This window comes from Cimex lectularius, unplaced genomic scaffold, assembly GCF_000648675.2.
Source record: "Cimex lectularius strain Harlan isolate CLEC.00 unplaced genomic scaffold, Clec_2.1 scaffold119, whole genome shotgun sequence".
NCBI classification, from domain to species: domain Eukaryota; kingdom Metazoa; phylum Arthropoda; class Insecta; order Hemiptera; family Cimicidae; genus Cimex; species Cimex lectularius.
The window spans coordinates 203,770-226,373 of NW_019392789.1; the positions used below are offsets into that span (position 1 = coordinate 203,770).

Below are 22,604 nucleotides of genomic sequence, written 5' to 3' on the forward strand. Positions count from 1 at the left end.
TGATTTTTAAAAAAGAAAATTATTTTTTGAAAAATTCAAAATTTTATTTTGGCCATGTGACTCACCATCAGTACGACACAAAATTTGCTAATCCCTTTCGTTGAGTTAGTTTACACAAGTGCGGAAATCACTGATGAGAAAGGCGGACGCGAGAACAAAACTCCTTCCGTTAAGTTTCAGATATGCAAATGTGAGCGGAGATATAAGCGGGTTAGACTCCGGTGAAGGCCTAAGATCGTTCTCATCCGTCGCTTTGTGGGGAGCTGCAAAAACTTGCTTTCTCGACCCCGTAGTGTTGGAAAAGTTTCGGTACCTAACGTTTAAACTACCATATGTTAATTAAAAATGTTATAGACAAAAATATTTTCTTTTTAAAACCTTGGTAGAAATATAGATTTTGAAACTTTATAAAATTATATTGAAAAAGAGTTGTACTGGACGGTTAAGTTGAATGGCCGCAGGTGTTAAATTTTATGAGGTTCGAAGTCGATAGTGCAGTGGAAGGACATGTGACATGGGTTACAGGTACCAGGGATGTTCCAGGTATCCGCATCCGGCCAACCTCCTATCATGCCCGGATACGAGGAAACAGACGTCGATGACGTACAACAATGACTTTTCGGTCGCGACGAGTAAAATGCAAGGCTGGAGGCCGTCGATGGAGGACGTGGCCATGATACTGCTCGACATACCCGGCGACAACTCAGAGACGTCCTACTTCGGAGTCTTCGACGGCCACGGTGGTTCTAAGGTATCTCAGTTCGTCGGGAGGAACCTCCACAGGTTCATCATGCACCAGCCGGAATGGCAGACGAACCTGAAGGAGGCCATCTACAGGGGCTTCCTGGATTGCGACGAGGCGATGAGACGAGAGGAGGGTTTGGTAAGAGACATGTCGGGCACCACGGCGGTCACCATCTTCATAAGGGACAACGTCCTCTACTGCGGCAACGTCGGCGACTCCAGGGCGATCGCCTACGAGAGCAACCGCGTCGTCCCTCTGTCCTTCGATCACAAACCAACCGTGCCGACTGAATTCAGGAGGATCGTGTCCGCTGGAGGCTTCGTCGAAGGGGATCGCGTCAACGGCTCCCTCGCTCTCTCCAGGGCCCTCGGCGACTTCGACTACAAGAACCCCGAACTCAACCCCGTACACCAGATAGTGAGCCCCGTCCCGGAAATCGTCATCAAGAAGATCGACCGGGCCTGGGAATTCATAGTCCTTGCATGCGACGGGATCTGGGAAGTCATGTCTAGCCACATGGTCGCAGAATTCGTGAGGGCGCGCATCAGGGATCGGATGCCTCTCAATTTTATATGTGAAGCTCTACTGACCAGATGCCTTTCTCCTAGATGCGACGGGCTCGGACTCGGTTGTGACAACATGACCGTCATTATAATCAAGTTTTTGTGGTCGCGCTACTAACGGCTTCACCCATTAAAATTTTGGTTTTAGAAAATTATAGATTTGTTAATAAATTATTTAACGTTAGAATGTTTCCAACGATGTAAATAGTTATTACGTCAGACAATATTAACCCAATTTGTTGAAACATTTTTGAACAATAAAGTTCACAAAATTGGCGTATCTATCTTTCACTATTTCGTACATTTATCAAATATAGCAATGTTATTTCACCCTGCGGTAAACTAGGTTCTTATACATTTCTTTAGTCTATTTAAATATTTAAAAAAATAAATTAAATAAAATAAAAATAAAAAACAAACAGAGAGAACTTTTAACATTAGAAATGGATTAATCACTGCTCAAACCTGGATAAACTATTTCTTAGCAAATTTATATTTTGTTGTTATTAAGGCCTTTATTCTCATGAATGATAATAATTAATTAATAGCTTGAAGGGCCCTTATGCAGCGAAAATGGTTCTCGGGCACAGTAGCGAGGTTCTGAGTGCTATGTCCCGCTTTTTGCAGGACATGGTTTTTTTTTTACTTGTATGTACAATAGATCTGTTTTATGCGTTTTGTTTGAGTGAATAAAATTGGTGGGGAGTGATGGTGAACCGTTCCCATCGCCAATCCAACAGTGTAATGGTTTTAGGGTCGATGGCGGAATTTTTATAAAAGTACCCTATCGACCCTAATTAAGATTACATGGTTAATATTTTGTGTAGGTCAATTGAAAAATGTCGAATACTCCACCGGCTCAGAATGAGTGCAGTGTACATAGATGCGAATGCATTTATTTGTGTGACTGTATGTATAGTTACTTAGTATGAATCTAGATCATATTTTGCATTGGTTGGGGGTTCAAATGACCGAGCAATAAGCCAATAAGTAAGGTTTATGCTCGAACGTTAGACCTGCCCACCAGGGCATATAAACAGGAATACCTCCATCCAACCAAGTCCGCCAACGTTGGACTTTACTTAGATGGCAAACATGGAACTCGTAAAAGATTTAAAAGACAATACCTTAACAAAACATATGGACTACTCAGACACCTGCAATCAACACTCCAACTATCCAAAAAACGCTCATCACACCTCGGCCAAATCATCCAACACACAACGAATCCATTCCTGTCAATCCAAAGTTCTCTGCCGTATTCTCAACATTCGATTATATGTCACCAATCAGATGAAACATAAAGATGTTAAAATCCCATTCGTGAAAGATCTGATTCGGATACGCTTCTTCAATTTCCTCTCAAGACTTCACCCTAAGTCACTTTTATCATCTTTTAATTTATATAGTTAGCAGTACATAAAATGAATTTAAAAAACCCACCACTTTCGAGTATAACGTAAAGGTCAAGAATACCGAAAGTGTAAATAACAACGGGCTTTGAACAGCTCCCTGTTTCACTCCCATTGCTTTTTTGATTTTATTAGAGTATACTAGAACCACCTTCAATTTGTAGTATCGGTGAGGGGATGGAAGAAATTAAATAAAAAATGGATTGGAGAAACTACCCATGGCCGTACTCCTATGGGTCATAGGCTTTCTCTTCTCAATTCTGTTTGGTTACAGTAGCACGGGAAAGACCATGCAGCCTTCTTCTTTTGCATGAGATTTTTGTATTTCAAAATTTATGGTGGTTGCGAGGTGTGTATGAAATTGGCGACAAGGGGAGTGGACTACATCTTGTACAAAAGGAATGTTTAGGGCTGTATGGTTAATTTCGTTGGACACATAAAAGCATCAAGCTTTTTTTGAGGATTATGGTTAGGCCTTTTGGATGCGGAGAATATTGGAACTTGGCTGAACCCAACACTTCCAGTTCGTAAGTCTTTTTTGGCTTCAATGGTGTTATAAAGCAACCTTTTTTTTAAACAGATGTAAGCTAGAGTGTATCATGTATCCCATCATAACTTCTTAACGATTCAACGTCAAGCACTTGTCGAGGTACATTCCGGGGTACCGCATCTTGTTCGATTTGGGTGGGGTATTTGATCGAATTAGACCGGAGGAGAGATCTTTTGACGGAAGGATAAGTGGATAAAGTTTTCTGTGTTAAATTGTATTCTTTTTTCTTTTTTGTCACCAACACTCTTGAGTCTTAAGTATTGCGGAAGATTTCGAGTGCATATGACAAGATCGCAACTACTACAGAGGATCGCTGTATCGTATGCATTTGTGAGTAGTGGTTTGAGGGTGTAATGAAATATCAGCGGTGCACACCTGGTATGTGTGGCCAGAACGCTACCCTGAGGAACACCAGCATGAATAGGGAAATATGCAGAAAGGAAATTGCCTTCTATGACTTGGAAAACCCGGCCAGTGAGGTAACAAACTGTGCAGTATGAGATGTGTAGAGGGAAGAAATCTCTTGAGCACGAATGGCAAACCCTGGTGCCAAACTCCATCAAAAGCTTGGCTTACGTCAAGAAAGGCCCCAGCAAGTACTGCCCCATCTCAATGGAGGAGAATATAATGTCTTTCATGAGATGGCACTGTCACATAAGTGGTAGTTGCGAAAACCAACTTAATGGTCTGGGAGTATAATGTGAGAATTTAGGATTAGAAGAAATTTTTCATAACTTTTCTCAAATTTTACCCAAAATGGCTTGGAGCAAAATAGACTTCTGTGCTTATATGAAATAATAAAACGTGTAGTTTTTTGGTTTAGGGACCATTCGGATAAATGAGTGAATTTATGTTAATTTAGATGGGTACCAGGTCTGGACGGTAAAAATACGGACGAGGTGGGGGGTGACGGTTGTGTGGGTAGATTTTTCTGGGTTGAATTTTATTTTCTCATCATGATTCAAGTAGTATAAGGTGTTCCTAAAAATTTCTAGTGGCTGTATCAGAGTTAGCTGAAAGAATTGCTGTACCGTCTACGTTGCAATTTCCTCACTTACAACACCTTTACTTAAATTTGAATTTTAACAACCATTAAATTTCTACAATTTTGCTGTTTTGTTACCAAATATTTTTTCCTAATGTATTTCGTTATAATTTTAACGATAAATTGAAACGAATGTATAAAAATTGTTTCGGCGTTCAATTTAGGTTTACCTATTCAAAATCTATAAAAGAATAGCATTTTCAAGCAAAAAAAAGTCAGTGTCACGAGCAGGACTCCCGTGGTAGAGCAGCGGCGTATTGAGCCGAAGGTCTTGGGTTCGAATCCCGCTCGTGACAAAGCTTTTTTCATTTCAACCAATACCTTATATAAAGATTAATTAATTAAAAGAAGTTATTTGGTAAATCGGACCACGAAATATAATGGATTTTTGTAATAATTGATTTCCAACAGTCAATGTAAGTAATAATTATTCAGAAATCGTGAGATGCGGTCTGTGTGATGTAGGTTTCAGAAAAACATTTTTATCGTGCCAACGTTTCGGTCTTTATTGAGATCATCTTCTCAACACGACACGCAAGAATGGCACAATTACACAGAAGACAAACACTTTGAGTGAGTAGAAATACTTTGAATATAAAAAATATATTTTGCAATGTATAAATTCACTTTTCCACATCCTAAATGTATTTGTTAAATGTAAACAATGTTTGTAAATCCCAGGCCCTGAAGATGATCTCAATAAAGATCGAAACGTTGGCACGATAAAGAAAATGTTTTTCTGAAACCTACATCACACCAGACCGCATCTCACGATTTCCGAATAATTATCGATTAACGGTCACTAATCACCACACATTTCTACGTAAGTAATAATAATATTTGATCAACTTGTCAGTTAGTACCCAGAGGCATTTTAATTATCCTTAACAAAATTGACCATCATTGCCTTCAAGAACCTGCAACTCTTTATTCCTCCTAAGTCCGAAGGACAAGCAAGTCCACAATGAACCGCAGGATTTTTTTCATCGAAAGTAAATATGTGTTAAGTATGGAACCAAAGTGAAAGGACCACCATTAACTTAGAAAAAAACCTCGTCACCTAATCAATAGCTGGTAAGTTTGTTGTTTTCTTAACATTAACTCGATCAAAATTGTAACAGTTGGAGGTTATGCTTAAATGAAATCTCAAACGTCTCATATCAAACTTTCACCGACACATCGAGCATTCGCTCAATTGTTCAATCCCCTCCGGTGTTTTGATCATTACAGAACCACTCAGGAGGCCCATCCAGCCGTGCTTCTAATTTCGTTACATAACAGTTTGAAGATGACAAACCGACTCGGACTAACAGTGAAAACAGGCGAACCGTAAATTATCTGATTTGGTCACAAACAGCCTACCATGTGCATTATATGTCATTTTAGATCGTTATTGATCCATGCTAATCACACTTTTTTAAATCAAACTCTTTGAATAAACATTACACGTTGCTTTTGTGGTCTAATTATTGATTTAGGTAGAATAAGTCAAATGCATAAACATTTCATTACGTTGTGGCTAAACATACCTAGTTGTTATGTAGCTGGGAAACCAATTGGAAATAGAATTGTTTAAGAGGTTTATGAGTAGGTTAAAATTCTCTCCTTGTATTGTAGTCAAGTATCACATTTTGTTATTTATGACTAACAAGCTGAAATATTCCGCATAATATCGCGGTTTAATGTTAATCAGCACTTACGTAAGTACATTTAATATGTTAATTAAATCATTTTTAATAAACTCATGTTTAAGACGTTATTTTATTCTTCTTATTTGGGATGTGGCGTCACTCTAAGTAAAATAGGTCTATTTTATTTGGCTGACGTTTCGGAAAATTTATTTCCTTTTTCTAAGAAAGTATATTTAAAAAAAAAATAAATTACTCAATATGAATTAAACGTTTTCAAATGATCATGCACTTGATAATATACTTCTTACAACTAATTATTATTGAACATTTCTCTGGTCTAAATTTTAAATTTTTTACAGTTCGGTAACTTTCGTAACCGTAGCCGTTGGTAAATAATAGTCTAAAATTAACACAGTTTTGCTACAAATATTTTCTAAATGTCAAAAGAAACTCTTTAAGTTTTGAACTGTACGATTTTTGTTTTCTTTTCCTATACAATGTTTGTTTAATAATTTAATATTAATAAACTATGCTTCTATTTTTCACATATTTTACTGTTCTCGGGTAGGTTGTATTTACACCTTATTTTATATTGATCTGCTGACTGTCATTCCGTCGTTTTAAGCTTACGCAGCATTATCTTTCACTGTTGTAATATAAGGGAATAATCTTGATCTCGGGGTATAATTAATTTTTAATAGATGGTTTCCAATTTCTTTGAAGACCGACTCAGTCCCAATATTGCCAAAAACATTACGACTTAATGATGACAATTTGTATACATATTTAAGATTGTTTTGCCCTGATGATGTCCTTAAAATAAGTCGAAAGATTGGCAGTAACAAAAGAATTTGTTTTATCACCCAGACTACAGCGAGATCCAGATTATTTGTGACCATAAAAAGTAGTCGACACATCTAACATTTTAAACAATCTGAGGGGCCAATGATATCTTGAAAATATCTTTCGTTTATGTAGGATTTTATAATCAGGTAGTACGTAAAAGTGAGGGCATTCTTAAAATTCCAAAGCAGCACGAAGCACACTTATAGCTATAGCTATCCTAGGTAGGATAGCTATACCAGCTCGAAGGCGTGCTTCGCATCTAGGAATATACCGCATCAACACTTTCGCTCATAAATCAAAGATGATGTCTACATCGAGATGGCATAGCTGGATAATGGACTGGGAACTTCTCACTGGTGATAAGGATTGTCAAGAAATGAAGGATGAGAATAATGACAATTAATTAAGGTTTTTAGTTGAGATGAAAAAAAGTTAATGGCACGAGAGGGATTCGAACCCACGACCTTCGGCTAAATACGCCGCTGCTCTACCACCTAAGCTATCGTGACCTCGATCCACTCGGACATCAACTCCCCATCTCAACCCCACCTTATGAGTTTTCATCTCAACTAAAAACCTTAATTAATTGTCATGTATTAATTGGTCAAGCGGACCACGAAAGTAGTGAATTAATGATTTCAAAAGTACACTTCACTAAAGCTCTCCGTCGCCATTTCAATTGTCGTCGAGAATCCAATCCGATTACACGACATTTGAAAAATGGCAGAAAGGAGGGAAAATTCAAAAGGTGGGGTTGAGATGGAAGATTAGTGTCCGAGTGGATCGAAGTCACGATAGCTCAAGTGGTAGAGCAGCGGCGTATTTAACCGAAGGTCGTGGGTTCGAATCCCGCTCGTGGCACTGACTTTTTATATCTCGACGAATACCTCACTTAAAGATTAATTAATTGAAAAGATGTCATTAGAGTTATTAAGATTAGTTATTTAGCGCTGCTCACTGATTATTTTTAGCTGTTTAAGGAGGTAGATGGTTGGAGTGATTTGTTTCTTCGTCAAGAGGACCTGATGATGACCACGATAGCTCAGGTGGTAGAGCAGCGGCGTATCTAGCCGAAGGTCGTGGGTTCGAATCCTTCTCGTGCCATTAACTTTTTTTCAACTCAACTAAAAAATTTAATTAATTGACATGTATTAATTGGTCAAGCGGACCACGAAAGTAGTGAATTGATGAGAATAACGTCTTTAAGCAGGAGTCTTTACCAAAATTTTACTACATTTCAGAAATTGCTCAAGATCATTCATTTATTGAAAGTGAAGCCCAAAAGTTGCCATTTTCGGTAACTTTTCTCAAAATCTAATGGAAGTGTTCAAATCATTATAGGTAATAAATTCATTGGGAAGTAGGGTGATGGAAAGTTATGTAGATTTTAAGCTTTGGAATCAAGCGGATGTAGGAAATTTCCAAAGAGATGGGTTATGTGGTTCTAAGGAATTTAATTAAGGAATGTACATTTAGGCAAGGAAATCTGGTTGGATTTCTAGGTAGATATCCTAGAATTTTAGCTGTGATCAGTTGAAATCTAATGCTGAAAAATCAACCCTAATAACCTTCACCATTACTACGAGAATTATTCTCCATTCAAGTATTCTTCTAAAAATTTCCGATTCTCTAGTTTATCTATTAAATAAAAGCTCCCTTAAAGATCTAAACAGTGACGGCTAGAGGGAGTGAAAAAACTTTAATAAATCAAATTATTGCGCGTGAAGTGCTACCAGTAGGTATTTTCTTTAATAAATAACTGATTATTTGTAGATCGTGAGTTGGGGTCTGGTATGACGTAGGTTTTTAGAAAAACATTTTCTTTATCGAGATCATCTTCAGGACCTGGGATTTATAAACATAGTTTAAATTATACAAATACGTGTAGGATGTGCACTAAACGCCACCCATTAATAAATAACTTAATATTTTCTTATTGTCTTAAAATTATTCATGAAAGAATTGATCTCGCTATTGTCTGGATGAAAAAACAAAATACAAATTCAATTGTTATCAGTATTGACATTGGCATGTTTCAGCGTATATAACATTGTCAATACTTTCAATTAATAAATCTTTATGTAAGGTATTGGTTGAAATGAAAAAGTTAGTTTCACGAGCGGGATTCGAACCCATAACTTTCTGAGGTGGGGAGTTGGAGTCCGAGTGGAACGAAGTCACGATAGCTCGAGTGGTTAGAGCAGCGGCGTATTGAGCGAAGTTCGTGGGTTCGAATCCCGCTCGTGACATTAATTTTTTATTTCAACCAATACCTTGCATAAAGATTAACTAATTGAAATAAGTTATTTGCTCTATATTGTGCTTGCTAAATATAATGGATTGTCAATACTGTTACACTCCTTGGTAATATTAGTACTGAGTCGGTCTTCAAGGAAATTTGAGATCGCCTGTAAAAAACTTAAATATGTCAATCTAAAGACATATTGAAGATTGTTTTCCTCGGACTTGGTGCAGGTTCTTGCAACAAACAGCCACAAGCAAGATCCTATACAAAGAAGCCGCTGGCAAAGCTATGGAGGTTGATTAACAACCTGAAGCTGGCTAGTGAGTTCTAAAGAAAAAAAAAAGAAAGCACAATAGTTCTATTCAGATCGAGGTGCAGAAGGCCTTGTGGCCTTTCTTATCCCTTATCCCTATCCCCTAATTATGACCCTAAAGTATGTCGAAAGGTTTTAGTAACAACTGAATTTGCGTTTTTCGTCAAGACCATACCTGTTGGTCATATAGTGTTGGTATATAATTGTTCTTAAATCCTGCCTACTGAGATAGAGAGAGAAAGAAAGACAGAAGGTTCGCTTTTTTACGAGGTTTATAAATTTCTTAGCTAGGCTCATACCTGGTGTTTTTGTCGAGTGTTTGAGTTTTTTGAATCAAGCCAGTTTTCCAGTTCCATGCACACACTCCTATGACTCAATTTGAGTTTCTGTTCCCAAGGGTGAGAAGCCTGCCCCTTTCTTGGCTGCTTTGTCTTTTCTTCTATGCTTTGATGACCGATTAATTTTAAGGTCATCTTGCTTTTTTTTCCCAATCATTAGGCAATTTGGCTACTCCCAGGCGAGTTTGGCGTTGAAGGCGCATTTACTGCCTTTATTGCGTTTGAAAGTATGTAAATCTGTGCATCTTTCATTTCTTGATTAACTGCTATGCACAGAGTCGTATTGCGTAAAAAATATTTTGGATTAGTCCAAGGAGATTGCTAGCGTTGAGTTCGGCCCTTTTATCCATACACATACTCCTGTCCATCTTCGACCCATCTGAGTACGATATTAGGGCCCATTCTTCAAATCTGGGGCTACGGTTCTTCCAAAGGTCTCTATCATCTATGACCACTTGGAAGGAAGGGCCTGTCAAAGTTAAGTTTTTCTCTCATTTTGTCAGGTACGGTTATTGTAATCTCATTTAGTTTAATGCTCTCTAGAATTTTGTGATGGCTCCTCCTTAGATCTGGCTTTATTTCCTTGTATCTAAGGAGTTCGAAGGTACCCTTTTTTATACATAAATGTATGGCTGGAAAGTCGAGTGCTGTAATGAGGCAGATCTACATTGCTCCTGTTATAATAAGACACGCAAGTCTTTGTAGACTTTGTAACTTGTACTGTGTTTCCTTTTTCAGTGTTTTTGGCCACTAGAGCTCCATAGTGACTAGGGGTCTGACCGTTGACATAACACGTCATTCTGTGGTATATTATCTAATCTCGGGCCAATACATTGTAAATTCATGCGGAATGTTGAGTATGATTTTCTCCATTTGATCCTTTGATTATATTTATACAAACCGAGGTACTTTGTTTATTTGGAGCATGTAAAGGCTTCTTTTTTTGTAGTGATTGCTTTTAGATTTAGCTTCCTTCTTCTTGTAAATGGTATGAGATATATTTTCTTAGGGTTTATGTTTAACCCCTTTTCCCATACCATCTTCCACAATATATATAGCGTTTTTCATGTGATTTGACAAAATGTCATTGAATTTTCTTTTTATGATTCTGACCTATGGTATGGTATCCTAACCTTCAACATAAGACTCATACAAGATCGAACCAGTACTTTCTTCTGATGAACATCAGCCTTGCATTTTTTCATTTTTACTGATGATTCAAATAATGAAGGTGGCATATTACTGTACTTTCATCGCCTTTTCAATATCGCATTTCTTTGTATATCCAGTAATCGTAAAACTACATAAAACAGGATATTTTTCATCTTCTCTTACAAATAATATGTCCACCTGTTGATCGTCCATCTTGATGATTTCTCAACACTGAGCAACTGCAGTTATTAGTGACTCGGCAGCTGAGTTTCCCAGTACTGAATAGTAACCAGTAATCAGTAGGGTCGTCTGGTGTCTTTTGCCGGACTGGCCAGCAGCTAAGTTTCTTCCGAGTAGGTGCGTGCGTAGAGGGCCTTAATTCTTGATATTCTATATTTTTTATTTATTAGACATAATTCTAATTTAGACATAATATCTCGGACCTGTTCAATGAAGGCTATAATTCTATTTCACAATTATCATTGTATTTGGTTGTAGCAGTTAATTCTACCGTTGTAAAGTTAACATAAAAATATTACGATAATTTTATTTTATTTTTAACTTTTACTAAAATTTTATTATTTTGTAGTTATTCCGACTGATATTAGTCGCGTATGCATGTGCGTGTGTGTTACAGGATCGTATCCGGTAGCCCCGTGTTTGTGGTGTGTAGGTGTCGGGGGTTCGCCGGCTGGGGGGTGGCTCTGGGCAGGCGCCGGGGGTAGCTTTCGCCAAAACCCTCCAAATCGTCCACATTCTTCGGCTGAGCAACGGCAGAGCCACTCCCGCCAAATCCACACCGCAAAATTACGAGTCGACGCCGCGAGGCAAGTAGACAAACAAGAAAAAAACAAAAATACAAAAAACCAAAATCGCTTCCAAAAACCCAGAAGGGAGAGAAAAAAAAATCACTTCTCTAGACAGCATGCCCTTGTGGTTCACCCATTTTATTTTCTTTCTGTTTCTGCAACTTTTCTCTTCATATTTAATTTTTTTCTTTGTCTTGTTACAGAATCATCTCATATTAAATTTTGCACCCATACTTCATTTAGTAATATATATCTCATTATAATAATGTTGGGATAAAATGATAATTTTTCGATATTTTATAAATCTGACAATAAATATTAAAATTTTTAAATTAATGGTTCGTACGATTTTTCAAGATTTAATGTATTCCAATTTAAAACTGTAAATAATGTAAAATATACGTAGAAACTTATATTTGAAATAAAAGTTTCAGTTGCAAACTATGAAGTATCACATCCTGATAATACTGAGCTTACTGCTTTTAAATTTATAAGGAAAACATTTATCAGTATTAGAGCCCCCACCCAAAAAAATTAAAGATTTCAGAATTTATTGGCAATTATTCTTAAGCATTTGATATCCAAAACATCTGGTTGCTTTTTAATATATTTCATTGTTTTCTTAATTATTGTATTTATTTCATTATTAAGACAATAAATTAGTTTTACACAATGCCAAGTAGTGTTTAAATTTTTGATAAACTCGATTTTTTTAACACATGGTAATTATTTTTCAGTCATGCTTTTATGTATTGTTTTAGATATTTCTATCTAATAAACAAAATAAATTTAAATTCTCGGAAATCATGGGATAAATCTAGAATCTGGATAAACCTAGAAAAAAGCTCAATTTTTCCTTTGATCCATAATAGAAAAATTAAAAAAATTCCTGATAAATTTTTTTATACAATATACTTTTCGCTCGTTCCACAGATTTTTCTGACGAAATGGAAGGCAAGCATCTCATAATTAATTTTCAGATTTATACCAAATAGTGTATAGATTTAATGTCCTGTGATAATTATTTTCATGCGATATGTTAAGTCCGATTAAGATTGTATCACAGGGGACTGTCATCATGGACGAAATTATCTGAAATCGATATGTTTTGGATTTGGAGTCATAAAAAATCTATTAATTTATGCATAGTTTTACTGCGGTTTTGCTCTTTGAAAAAAGTCTTGGCTTTAGACTCTAATTGTTTCATTTGAAAATCATTTCATCAGCATTTCTGAATAAATAATTAGTTATTATAATTAACACTAAATTTATCATAAAGTATTTTCTAGTTTCCCTTCATACAGGTCATGGTTTTTTTCTCATTCAACATTATTCTTCACAAATGTTCAATTTTGTTTTACCGGTTAATAAAATTTTATGCGTTAAAGTGATTAACATTACGATATACAGCCAGCATAGTTGAAGAGTTAAATTAATATTATTTGAAATGCACATTTATACAAAAATTACAAACTATTGCAAAATAACAATTCTAATAGTACTTGCACTTAAATTAGAAACAATCTATTTGTATCTATTAATCGTGTTTACGCATATAATAAATTCCTTTTTGTAAATAATGGTTCTACTCAAAGATTTGTTGTGTACTGTTTTTATAATAAATTAGATTTATTTAAAAAGAAACATTTAACTGAAAGACGGTTAAACAATTTAGCTTGGCATTTAAGAATTTTTAAGAAACTTGATCCACCTTTTTTTCTTGATTTAATCTATATTTTTTACTAGTAAGTTCGAACTATCCAGCTGTACTTTTCAAAACTATTAAAAATAGACTCGCCGTTTGTCACCCAAATCACTGATTATTTGTTTAAGGGAACATCGCATTTTATTTAAACATTTTATGTTTATGCTACAAAAAGTATCATAGGTACTTAAATTACAAAACCAAGGGACAGAATTCCTGGAAAAACATAACTCAACGAAGCTTAAGCTATGAAGCTTGATATTTGAATTTTTCCAAAAAAAACTGCATCCAATCTTTTTTCTTGACATAATTTATAAGTTTAATTGGCAACTTATTGTCACATCTTATTTGTCATTTAACCGTGAAAATTATGCAATAGGAATATTTCAAAACTATTGAAAGTTAGAGTGATAAAACAAAACAAAATTAAATATAGTTTTGTCAGAAACTGGGTTCGCATTATTTCGAATTTTGTTGCTCTTATCACTGATGATTTGTTTAATCAATCATAGATGATTTAAACGTGTTAATAATTCGACTAACCAGCTACAGAATATAATATAGTATAAGTAACGAAATTACGAAACATTGAGAAAAATTTTACGTTGAACTTACTTTAGTATCCATCTATTTCAGTCCATTAAGCATGTGTATTTATGTAATTAATTAGTAATTAATTACCTTACCGCCTGCGTAACCAGATAGTAATATTTATTAGGAAAAACTTAACTGAAAGAAATTTAAGCTATGAAGCACGACATTCAAGAAAATGCATCTATGTAATTTTTTTCTTGACGGAATTTATACTATTAACTTCGTTATAATCTAGTACCGATTAATTCTGACGCATGTGTATTTATATAAATATTGTAATTAATTACCTTAACGCATACGTAACTAGATGATAACATTTATTAGAAAAAAAACATAACGCAAGGAAACTTAAGTTTTGAAGCTTGGCTTACAAGGTTTTTCAGAAAATCGATCCATCTTTTTTTTCTTGATATAATATGTCCTATTATGTTCGAACAAAGTTCCATCATTCCTATTACATAAACTTGTAAATTATCTAACTGTACGATTTCAATACTATTAAAAATTAGACTCGCTTTGTCTTACTTGCTATCGCTCATAGCCAATAGTTTTTCATTGATGAATCCAATTTTTCTTCTTTTCTTATTGAGATAATCTACACCATCAATTACAACATTTACAGTATCATAACTTTTTTATCACTTAAACGTGTAAATTATTCAATTGAAATATTTCAAAACTATTTACAAATAGCGTGATAAAACTAACGTGAAATTATCAGTTTTATGAGACACCGGATCCGCTTGATTTCGCTTTTTGTTGCTCTTATGTCTGATGTTTAGTTTAATTATTCACGGGTTATTTAAACATGTTAATAATTAAACTGACGAGATACAGAAGGTTGCAAAACTAAATTGAAAACATGGGGTCAGCGCTGACGTTGAATTTACTTTATTATCAATCAGTTTTTTTGCATTATTTACACTAAAATTAAATTGATATTTAAATAAAATTAAAATCGATTTTATTTAAATAGCAAGAAATATTAAAAATTACCTAAATGTTTAAGTTATTTTTCTTATTAATATTACAACGGCCTTCCAAGGATCGTAATGACGCTGGATTTGATTAAAATTCAAAAGCGATAAGAATTTTTTAGTGAAACACAGGACAGCGAAAAAAATTGCCCCAGGTTAATCCATCTAAAAAGTCTATTAAAAAATAGTATTTAAGGGTTTTAAACGAAGTTTAAAAGGAATCCGAATTAATATTTTATAATATTTGTTTTATCGTGTTTTTATCAGTTCAAATGGCTTGGAAGCCGTTGCAACTGTGCAATTTCTTGATAATAAATATTATTTTCTGCCAATTCATGGTTTCTTCATTAATGGACATCCATTGAGATTTTTTGTGTAATGTTCTTGGTATTGGATAGTAGAAACTTTAAAAAATGAAGTTACTTACTTTAATAAATAACTTTATTCATATATTAACACAATTTCGTGTAAATAATGCAAAGAAAATGATTGATGTTAAAGTACGTTCAACGACCACGGTGTCCCATCTTTATTTCTAAGCTAATTTCTATAGCTGGTCATCTGGATTATTGACATGTCTAAATAACCTGTGATTAATAAATATCATCAGTGATAAGAGCAACAAAAAGCAAAATCAGACGAGCGTGTCGGCAAAACTATGGCTATCGTCTGGATACTCGGACACATAGGTCTGGATGGTAACGAAAGTTCGGACAAGGGGAGTAAGGCTGGGACTTCCCAACCTCCGGACTTAACCACTGCAATCCGACCTCCTGACGTCGATGGGGTGGATTAACGGAGAAACACTGGAAATCAAGAGCACTGTCGATAGGTGGCCCTCGGAGGATCTGACTCGTGAGAAAACGGTGATACACATCCGATTAAGATTTGGCAATGCTAGGTTTATACACGGACGCGTACGTTTGGACAAAAGAGCGCGCATGTGTCCCGCTTGCAGAGAAACAAAATCAGACGGATCCAGTTTCTGATAAAACTGATAATTACTGATCACTTCTCTCCATGACAGGTTCTCCATCGACCCTCCCTTTGTGCACTTGTTGGAGAAGTACCACGAATTCTCGGTGGTTGTTATCTGGGTACTCTCATACATACGTATGAAGGGTAATGAAAGAAGAAACGAGGGGATAAGGCCGGGATGTCCCAACATCCGCCCTTAACCACCGCGTTCCGACCCCCAAACGCTAAAAATGTTTCTAAAGCCTGAAGTGGCTGCGTCGGTAGGGTGGATTAGCCGAGAAGCTTTCTCGTATCTAAAAGCACTGTCGAAGGTCGCCCTCGAAGGACCTGACTCAGGAAGGAAGGGTTGTCCTCACACGATTAAGGATAGGCCATGCAAGGTTGATACACGGACACTTACTTTTACGCCAATGCTCGATGTGTCCCACCTAATTGAAAGGTGAAAATCTTTGCCTCCATACAGAAAGTCGATTGCCACCCGACATGAGAAGCATTTGTGTCCCCTATTCCGATTCTTGGACGTTATCATATCGTACATAGTAATGAAGAATTGAGTCCCTAGCGAGGGTTACAATTGATTGTATTTATCAGTGTGTATATGCAGTGTGAGAGGGTCGATGATGGAATATTGAGTACTCCATAATTCCTCAATTAGTTTAGCTATATAATAAGCGTAAAGGGTGGATTAGACAGAAAGAGGTATGACCCCGGACAGCCAACCCCGAGGTGGGTGATTTTCGAGGTCTGCCGGTAGTTTATAGTAAATGAGAAAAGCCTGTTTTAGTTAAATCACAGCCTGTTGACAAGCCAGTTAGCAATAAGCCACTACTGTTGGGAATACAAAGTACCTAGGTTTAATTTTCCCTGTTGTTGCTCAGACGATGTTATTTTCACCTGACCGTTAACAATCTTATAATTTTCTCTCTTTCTGTAATCTAAAAAGTTCAGAAACATCTTGCTTACAAAAAATTAAGAAGTAGAATAAATGAAAAAAAGTTGTTAAAAAACTTTAAAACGGATTTATGTACCAAAACCTTCTTATCCTCGGCTGTATATTTATGGAAAGACTATTCTTTTGCTTTGCTGCTAAACATTATTATCATATTCACTAATTTCGTGGTCCGCTTGAACAATTAATATATTACAGTTAATTAAGGTTTTTAGTTGAGATAAAAAAGTCAATGGCATGAGCGGGATTCGAACCCACGATCTTCGGCTTGATACGCCGCTGCTCTACTTGCTTGAGCTATCGTGACCTCGATCCACTCGGACACCAACTTCCCATCACAACCCCACCTTTTGAGTTTTCCATCCTTTTTGCCATTTTTCAAATGTCGTGTAATCGGATTGGATTCTCGGCGACTTATCAATAAAATAAAAGTTGATGATGGGTTTTGGTCTGCGAGACGGTGAACTCATATTGAGACTGGCACAGGGTCACTTACTGGGTTAATCTCCACTCGAGTTATTGAGTTTCGGCATTGTACCATCTTCAGTGAAGAATCTTTCTCTTGTATCTCTTCTTTACAGATGACTGCGCAATGCCGGAATGCGTTTGAACAACTCAAAAACCCGCGAGAGGAGATTGTCCCAGTAAGTGGCTCTGTGCCGGTTCAACATGAATACAATAAGACTTACACGTTACTAATCCCTAAATAAAGTAAATTAATTCATTCACAGGAGGGCTTAACGTACAACTACCCGCTGACGAGTTGAATTTGAACCCAGCACTGGTAGCGAGTTGGACGCCATAACCATTCGGCCATTGCCGTCCTCTAAATGCTAAGTTTTTTCGTTCCCCAAACTACTTCAAATCGCTTTGTCCTTTTCAACTTCTGAAGAAGTTCTGGTTGTGTAAGAGTTTCATCCCTTCAAGGCTGACCAAGATTGATAATTGTTGGCAAATGTTTGGATTTCCCCCTTGATATCCCTTCGTCAATATGTAAGTCCTTATCCTTGTTTTTACCGTACGAAGATCCGTTGTACATGTACCACCATTGAATAGTGGATAATGTTACGTTGTTTCATTTTTATATTTCATGAAATCTCATTAAACACGATATTCGTGCTTAAAATGATCAGGCAAAACTAAAAAAACTAAATATAAAGCCTGATATACAGATTTTTAAGTTGGCAGTCAAATAATCAATTTGGGATTAACGGCTATTGCCACAATTAAAGTCTAACCTCCTCCCCGATCATCAGTTTGGCTTCCGCCCCCACCATTCCACAGTCCAGCAGGTGTTTCGCGTTGTTGACCGTATATCCTCCTCCCTCGAGCGCAAAGAATATTGTATGGGAGCTTTCCTTGATACGGCACAAGCGTTAAACCGCGTGTGGCACAGGGGACTCCTGTACAAATTAAAGCGTGTCCTTCCAAATACTCTTTACCTAATCCTCCGCTCTTATCTAACAGAGCGGTTCTTTCGTGTCCGACAAGGATCAGATTACTCCGAATACTGCTCTCTGGCTGCGGGAGTACCGCAGGGCGGTATGCTCGAAACAATCCTCTACATCCTTTATACTGCAGATATTCCCACCTTTACCTACCACCCTACCTGCATCCTTCGCCGATGATACAGCTGTACTATCCTCCAATTCCGATCCTGCGGTTGCTTCGGAAGATCTGCAGGAACATATCTCATGTATAGCAGATTGGTGGAAAACGAAGATAAACGAAAGCAAGAGCGTCCATGCCACATTTACACTCCGAAGCAAACCTCCTCTTACGATATACTACAACAACGTTCCTATCCCCAAATCCGACTGCGTTCGTTTCCTTGGGTTCCACCTAGACTCACGACTAACGTGGAATCAACATACACGACTGACACGACAAAACCTAAACAGACGGTATGGTCTACTGCACAGACTATAGGACGACAGTCTAAACTATCGACAAAAAACAAACTTACAATTTACAAAACACTACTACAACCGATTTGGACGTAAGGAATAGAACTGTGAGGAACCGCTAAACCTTCCAATATCCAAGGTCTCCAATCCTTTCAATCTAAAGTCCTCAGATCCATTGTAAATGCTCCTTATTATGTCTCAAATGCTACCCTCCACAACGATCTTCAAATTCCTTACATCCAAAAATTTATTCCCCAAAAATTTATCAAGTTTCACAAAAAACTCTCCCACCATCCAAATAGTCTTGCCCAAGCCCTGTCCGATAGAACCCATCCCTACAACCCCATAAGGCGCCTTAAGAGGAAATGACCCCGCGACCTCCTTTCTGAGTAAACTGTAAAAAAAAAAAAAAAAAATGAAGAGGGAGGATAACATTGATTATTTTCTCCCCACAATGTAAATAGTTATATAAAATTATGAGTTATATAAGTTCATGTATCCGCAAATTACATATTGTAAATAATAATTACAGATTGTAATAAAAATAAATAATAATAATAACTAAAAAAAATGTATTTGGGCCGTTATAGCTCAATGAATACATCGAAGGGAAAAGAAAAAATATTCAGTTATAAAAGAAACCTATAAAAATGGCCAATATTTCGGAGACGTTTCTTTTCTATATATAACAATAAGTTGAATAAAGGCTGAGCCTGTAGGGGAATCAGTGGCTTGACAGGAATCACAATGACCAACTCATAACTCCTGAAAGTGTTATCGGATCGCTCTCTGACATTGCTTTTTACACTGTTTTCCTTTTTGAATTCAATTAAACTAAACTAATTGATACAATAAATTCGAGGTGATCGAACGGAGCCATCCAATGGCCATGCGATATAGAGGGTTGATTCTGAAGAAAATTACGTTTGTTTTGAGTTAAGATTGCATCGTTCCTGGTGTTATTGTGAACTTCAAAAAGCATTTATTGTTTAATGAAGCTAATTTTTCCGAGATAATTTATAAGATCAATCATATATTCAGATCTTCTTACAATTACGTTGATGCAAATAATATGAACAGAATGTTTTGCTATGAAAGTTTCTGAAATGAAAAAATACGGGCGAAATAAACGTCCATCCCCGCACCGAACTGAATCTCAAAGAATGGATCTTTGATTGCACTAAAGTACATTGAGGAAACTGTGCTCCCTTAGCTCCATTTATTGGAGACAACTTAGTATTAATGTATGATAAAGCTCATGTTGCTGGAGTTGTCACCCATTATTCGGAGGTTATAATGATTACCACATTGAATTTACCAGCACGTTCTCCTGACATGAATCTCGAAGAACACTTTGGGACATGATAGAGACGGGTTAGACATCGTTCGCCGTCTACAGCTTCAAGCATCTCTTGTTGGGGAATGGGATTCTGTTGCACAAGTCCAATCTCTTATTTACCCGATGCCCACGAGACCTTAAGATCCTCCGCGATGCCAGAGAAGGTTCTATACGTTATTAAGAGCAAAACTAGGTGTTAAATTGTTAGCTAATTTTAATCTATCTGATGATTTTTTGGTGTTTTAGTGAATGGTGAACTTCATGGCTTTCAGTTCATTTAACACAATGAGACGGCTAGAAAGCCAGATCTATTGGGACTCGCAATCTCTTTGTCTGACTAATATAAAGGGGGGAATTTTTTAAGCCGACAAACAGCTGAGGTCATCGCCGGCCGACTGCGTGTTTTCCTTATTTTTCTCTTCTTTTGGGCGTTTTTTTTTTTTTTTTTACTACGTTGATATCGTAAAATGGTAGCCTCTTGTTTGTACTCAGGTTGTTAAATACAGAATAGAAACAATGCCTATCATAACATATAAACATCACCACAAACATAGACGTCTGGTCACATTCACTTACCCCACGGTACTCGATATTCCTCCAGGCTGGGGCGCACAACCCCTTCCTTTCACGCTAATAAATTACATCCATTCAAATAAATTAGCATAAAGTCAACACAGATACAACACTGGAGGTACCGGAACAGTGTCCGCTGCTGTGTCACAAGACTACACACTGGTCCGATAATATGCCAGAATATTGGCTTTATTCGTCAAACCTTATACAGTTGAAAAGGTGCTCGACCGTTATTCTATCTTTGCATAACAAGCACCTAAGCGGTCGCTTTCCGGCCAGAAGGTGCCCATTCTTGTATGGCATATGCGTAGTCTTGTCAGTATGGCCTCTTTCCTTTTCGAACCGTTCTCCGAGGACCAGGAACCGACATCTTTTTTACCTGTCACAGTTTAGGGTTATTTATATTTCTACGAGCCCAGCGGTTTTCCATTTTTTGTTTACTGTATTTGAAATTAATAGTTTTAGACGTGAGGCCTTCCGGCGGCTTCTTTGGCCGCCCGTCTGCTTCTTTGTTCCCGCCTATCCCGTGGCCGGGAGCCTACGCCATCACGATCTTCTTCCCAACTGTATTGATCTCTTTTAACTGTGCTTTTATCTTATCAGGGAATCCACGTCCACTCTTCTCCTGAGCTTCTGGTCGCACTGAGCGAATCGGTACATAAAAAAACAGATTGTGTTTTTTATTGTTGATCATGGTCAGTGTGAGGGATGGTGTTTAGCTCCGCTGTGTACTCGCTTGTGGTTCAAGGAAGGGATAGTTGTTTAACTTCTCCCTCCGTGTACATGGCATACCCCACGCCCTCTGCCGTTTTCTATTCTGTAAAGACGGGTCTCGCATTTTTATGTTCTTGTTTTAGGGCTTCAAACATTACTTTGTGTGTCTCGTTTTGCTTTAATTTTGCCATATCCCACCGTACGATGAAGGAAAGAAGTAACCAGAGGGGCGTTTCACGTAGCTTTTCTGCCTCCACTTTGGTTTACCTCTTCTCTCTGAGACGCTAATTTTTCCTTGGCTCTTATGGCCAGCGGCCTCGTAACGGTCCTCAGGAGGGCGTATCTTTCTTTGCAGTTAGGGTCTAAAAGGGTATTGCATAAAAAATGGTCCGGCCTTGCCCATTTGCTCGCATTACATTTCAGCGTTGTTTCTTCTTTTTAGAACAGGGGGAGAACACCTGCTTCTACCCAGATGCTATCGAGTGAGTTTCTCCTAATTGCGCCTGTTACTAATCTTAAACTTTGCGTGTGCAGTCTAATTTTTTCAGGAGTGTCCTTCTTGCCGAATCGTAGGCCATACAACCATAGAATAATTTCTGGCACAGCAGGGTCTTAAAAAGGTCTTAATACCTCTCTTTCTGCTCCTCACCTGAAGTTCGACAGGAATCTCAGGAGGTTGATGACCAACCGCCGCACTTTGGTATTCGTGATATGTGGTTGCCATCTTAGCATCTCGTCGAAAGATGTGCCGACGAACCTTGAGTGGTCCTCATACACGAGGGCTTCGTTTCCCAACCGCGGCCAAAGGGGGGGGGGGGGTCATGATCCCTCCTCAGTGTACAAATGTTGACTGCTTTCGTCTTTTCCGAGGAGAAGGAAAAGCGTATCTTCTCGGTGTTGGTAACCATTTCGTCTTTTGCCGTCTGCACTCTTGTTCCGACATCTTCTAAATCTATACCGTGAGCATAGACAGCGGCATTGTCGACGTAGAGCGAAATCATCATCGGGGTCAATACCGTCGACGATACCGTTTACCGCAAAAGCAAAGAGGGTAAGCTTCTGTACCGATCCTTGCGCATCCCATTATCTTGTTCTCTCTCTTTTCGGATAGAGTACTACCCAGCCTAACCCTAAACTTCCAGTTGCTGAGAAAACTCCGAAACAACTCGGAACTCTGCCTCTCAGACCCAACTCGTGACACTTCTGAAGAATACTTCCA

At 37.3% G+C, this 22,604-nt stretch overlaps 2 protein-coding genes across 2 annotated transcripts in view; both read left to right on the forward strand.

The window, feature by feature from the left end:
• Window positions 1-1,590, forward strand: LOC106664165 (probable protein phosphatase 2C T23F11.1). The gene has a single exon (XM_014389619.2). The coding sequence runs from the start codon at window positions 515-517 to the stop codon at window positions 1,424-1,426; it is 912 nt and encodes a 303-aa protein (XP_014245105.1). The 5' UTR covers window positions 1-514; the 3' UTR covers window positions 1,427-1,590.
• A 9,907-nt stretch (window positions 1,591-11,497) lies between these two features.
• Window positions 11,498-22,604, forward strand: part of LOC106664321 — a 187,393-nt gene continuing 176,286 nt past the window's right edge. The window contains exon 1 of the mRNA XM_014389940.2: window positions 11,498-11,667. The gene's annotated coding sequence lies outside the window, so the exon portion shown is untranslated. The remainder of the gene's footprint in view (window positions 11,668-22,604) is intronic.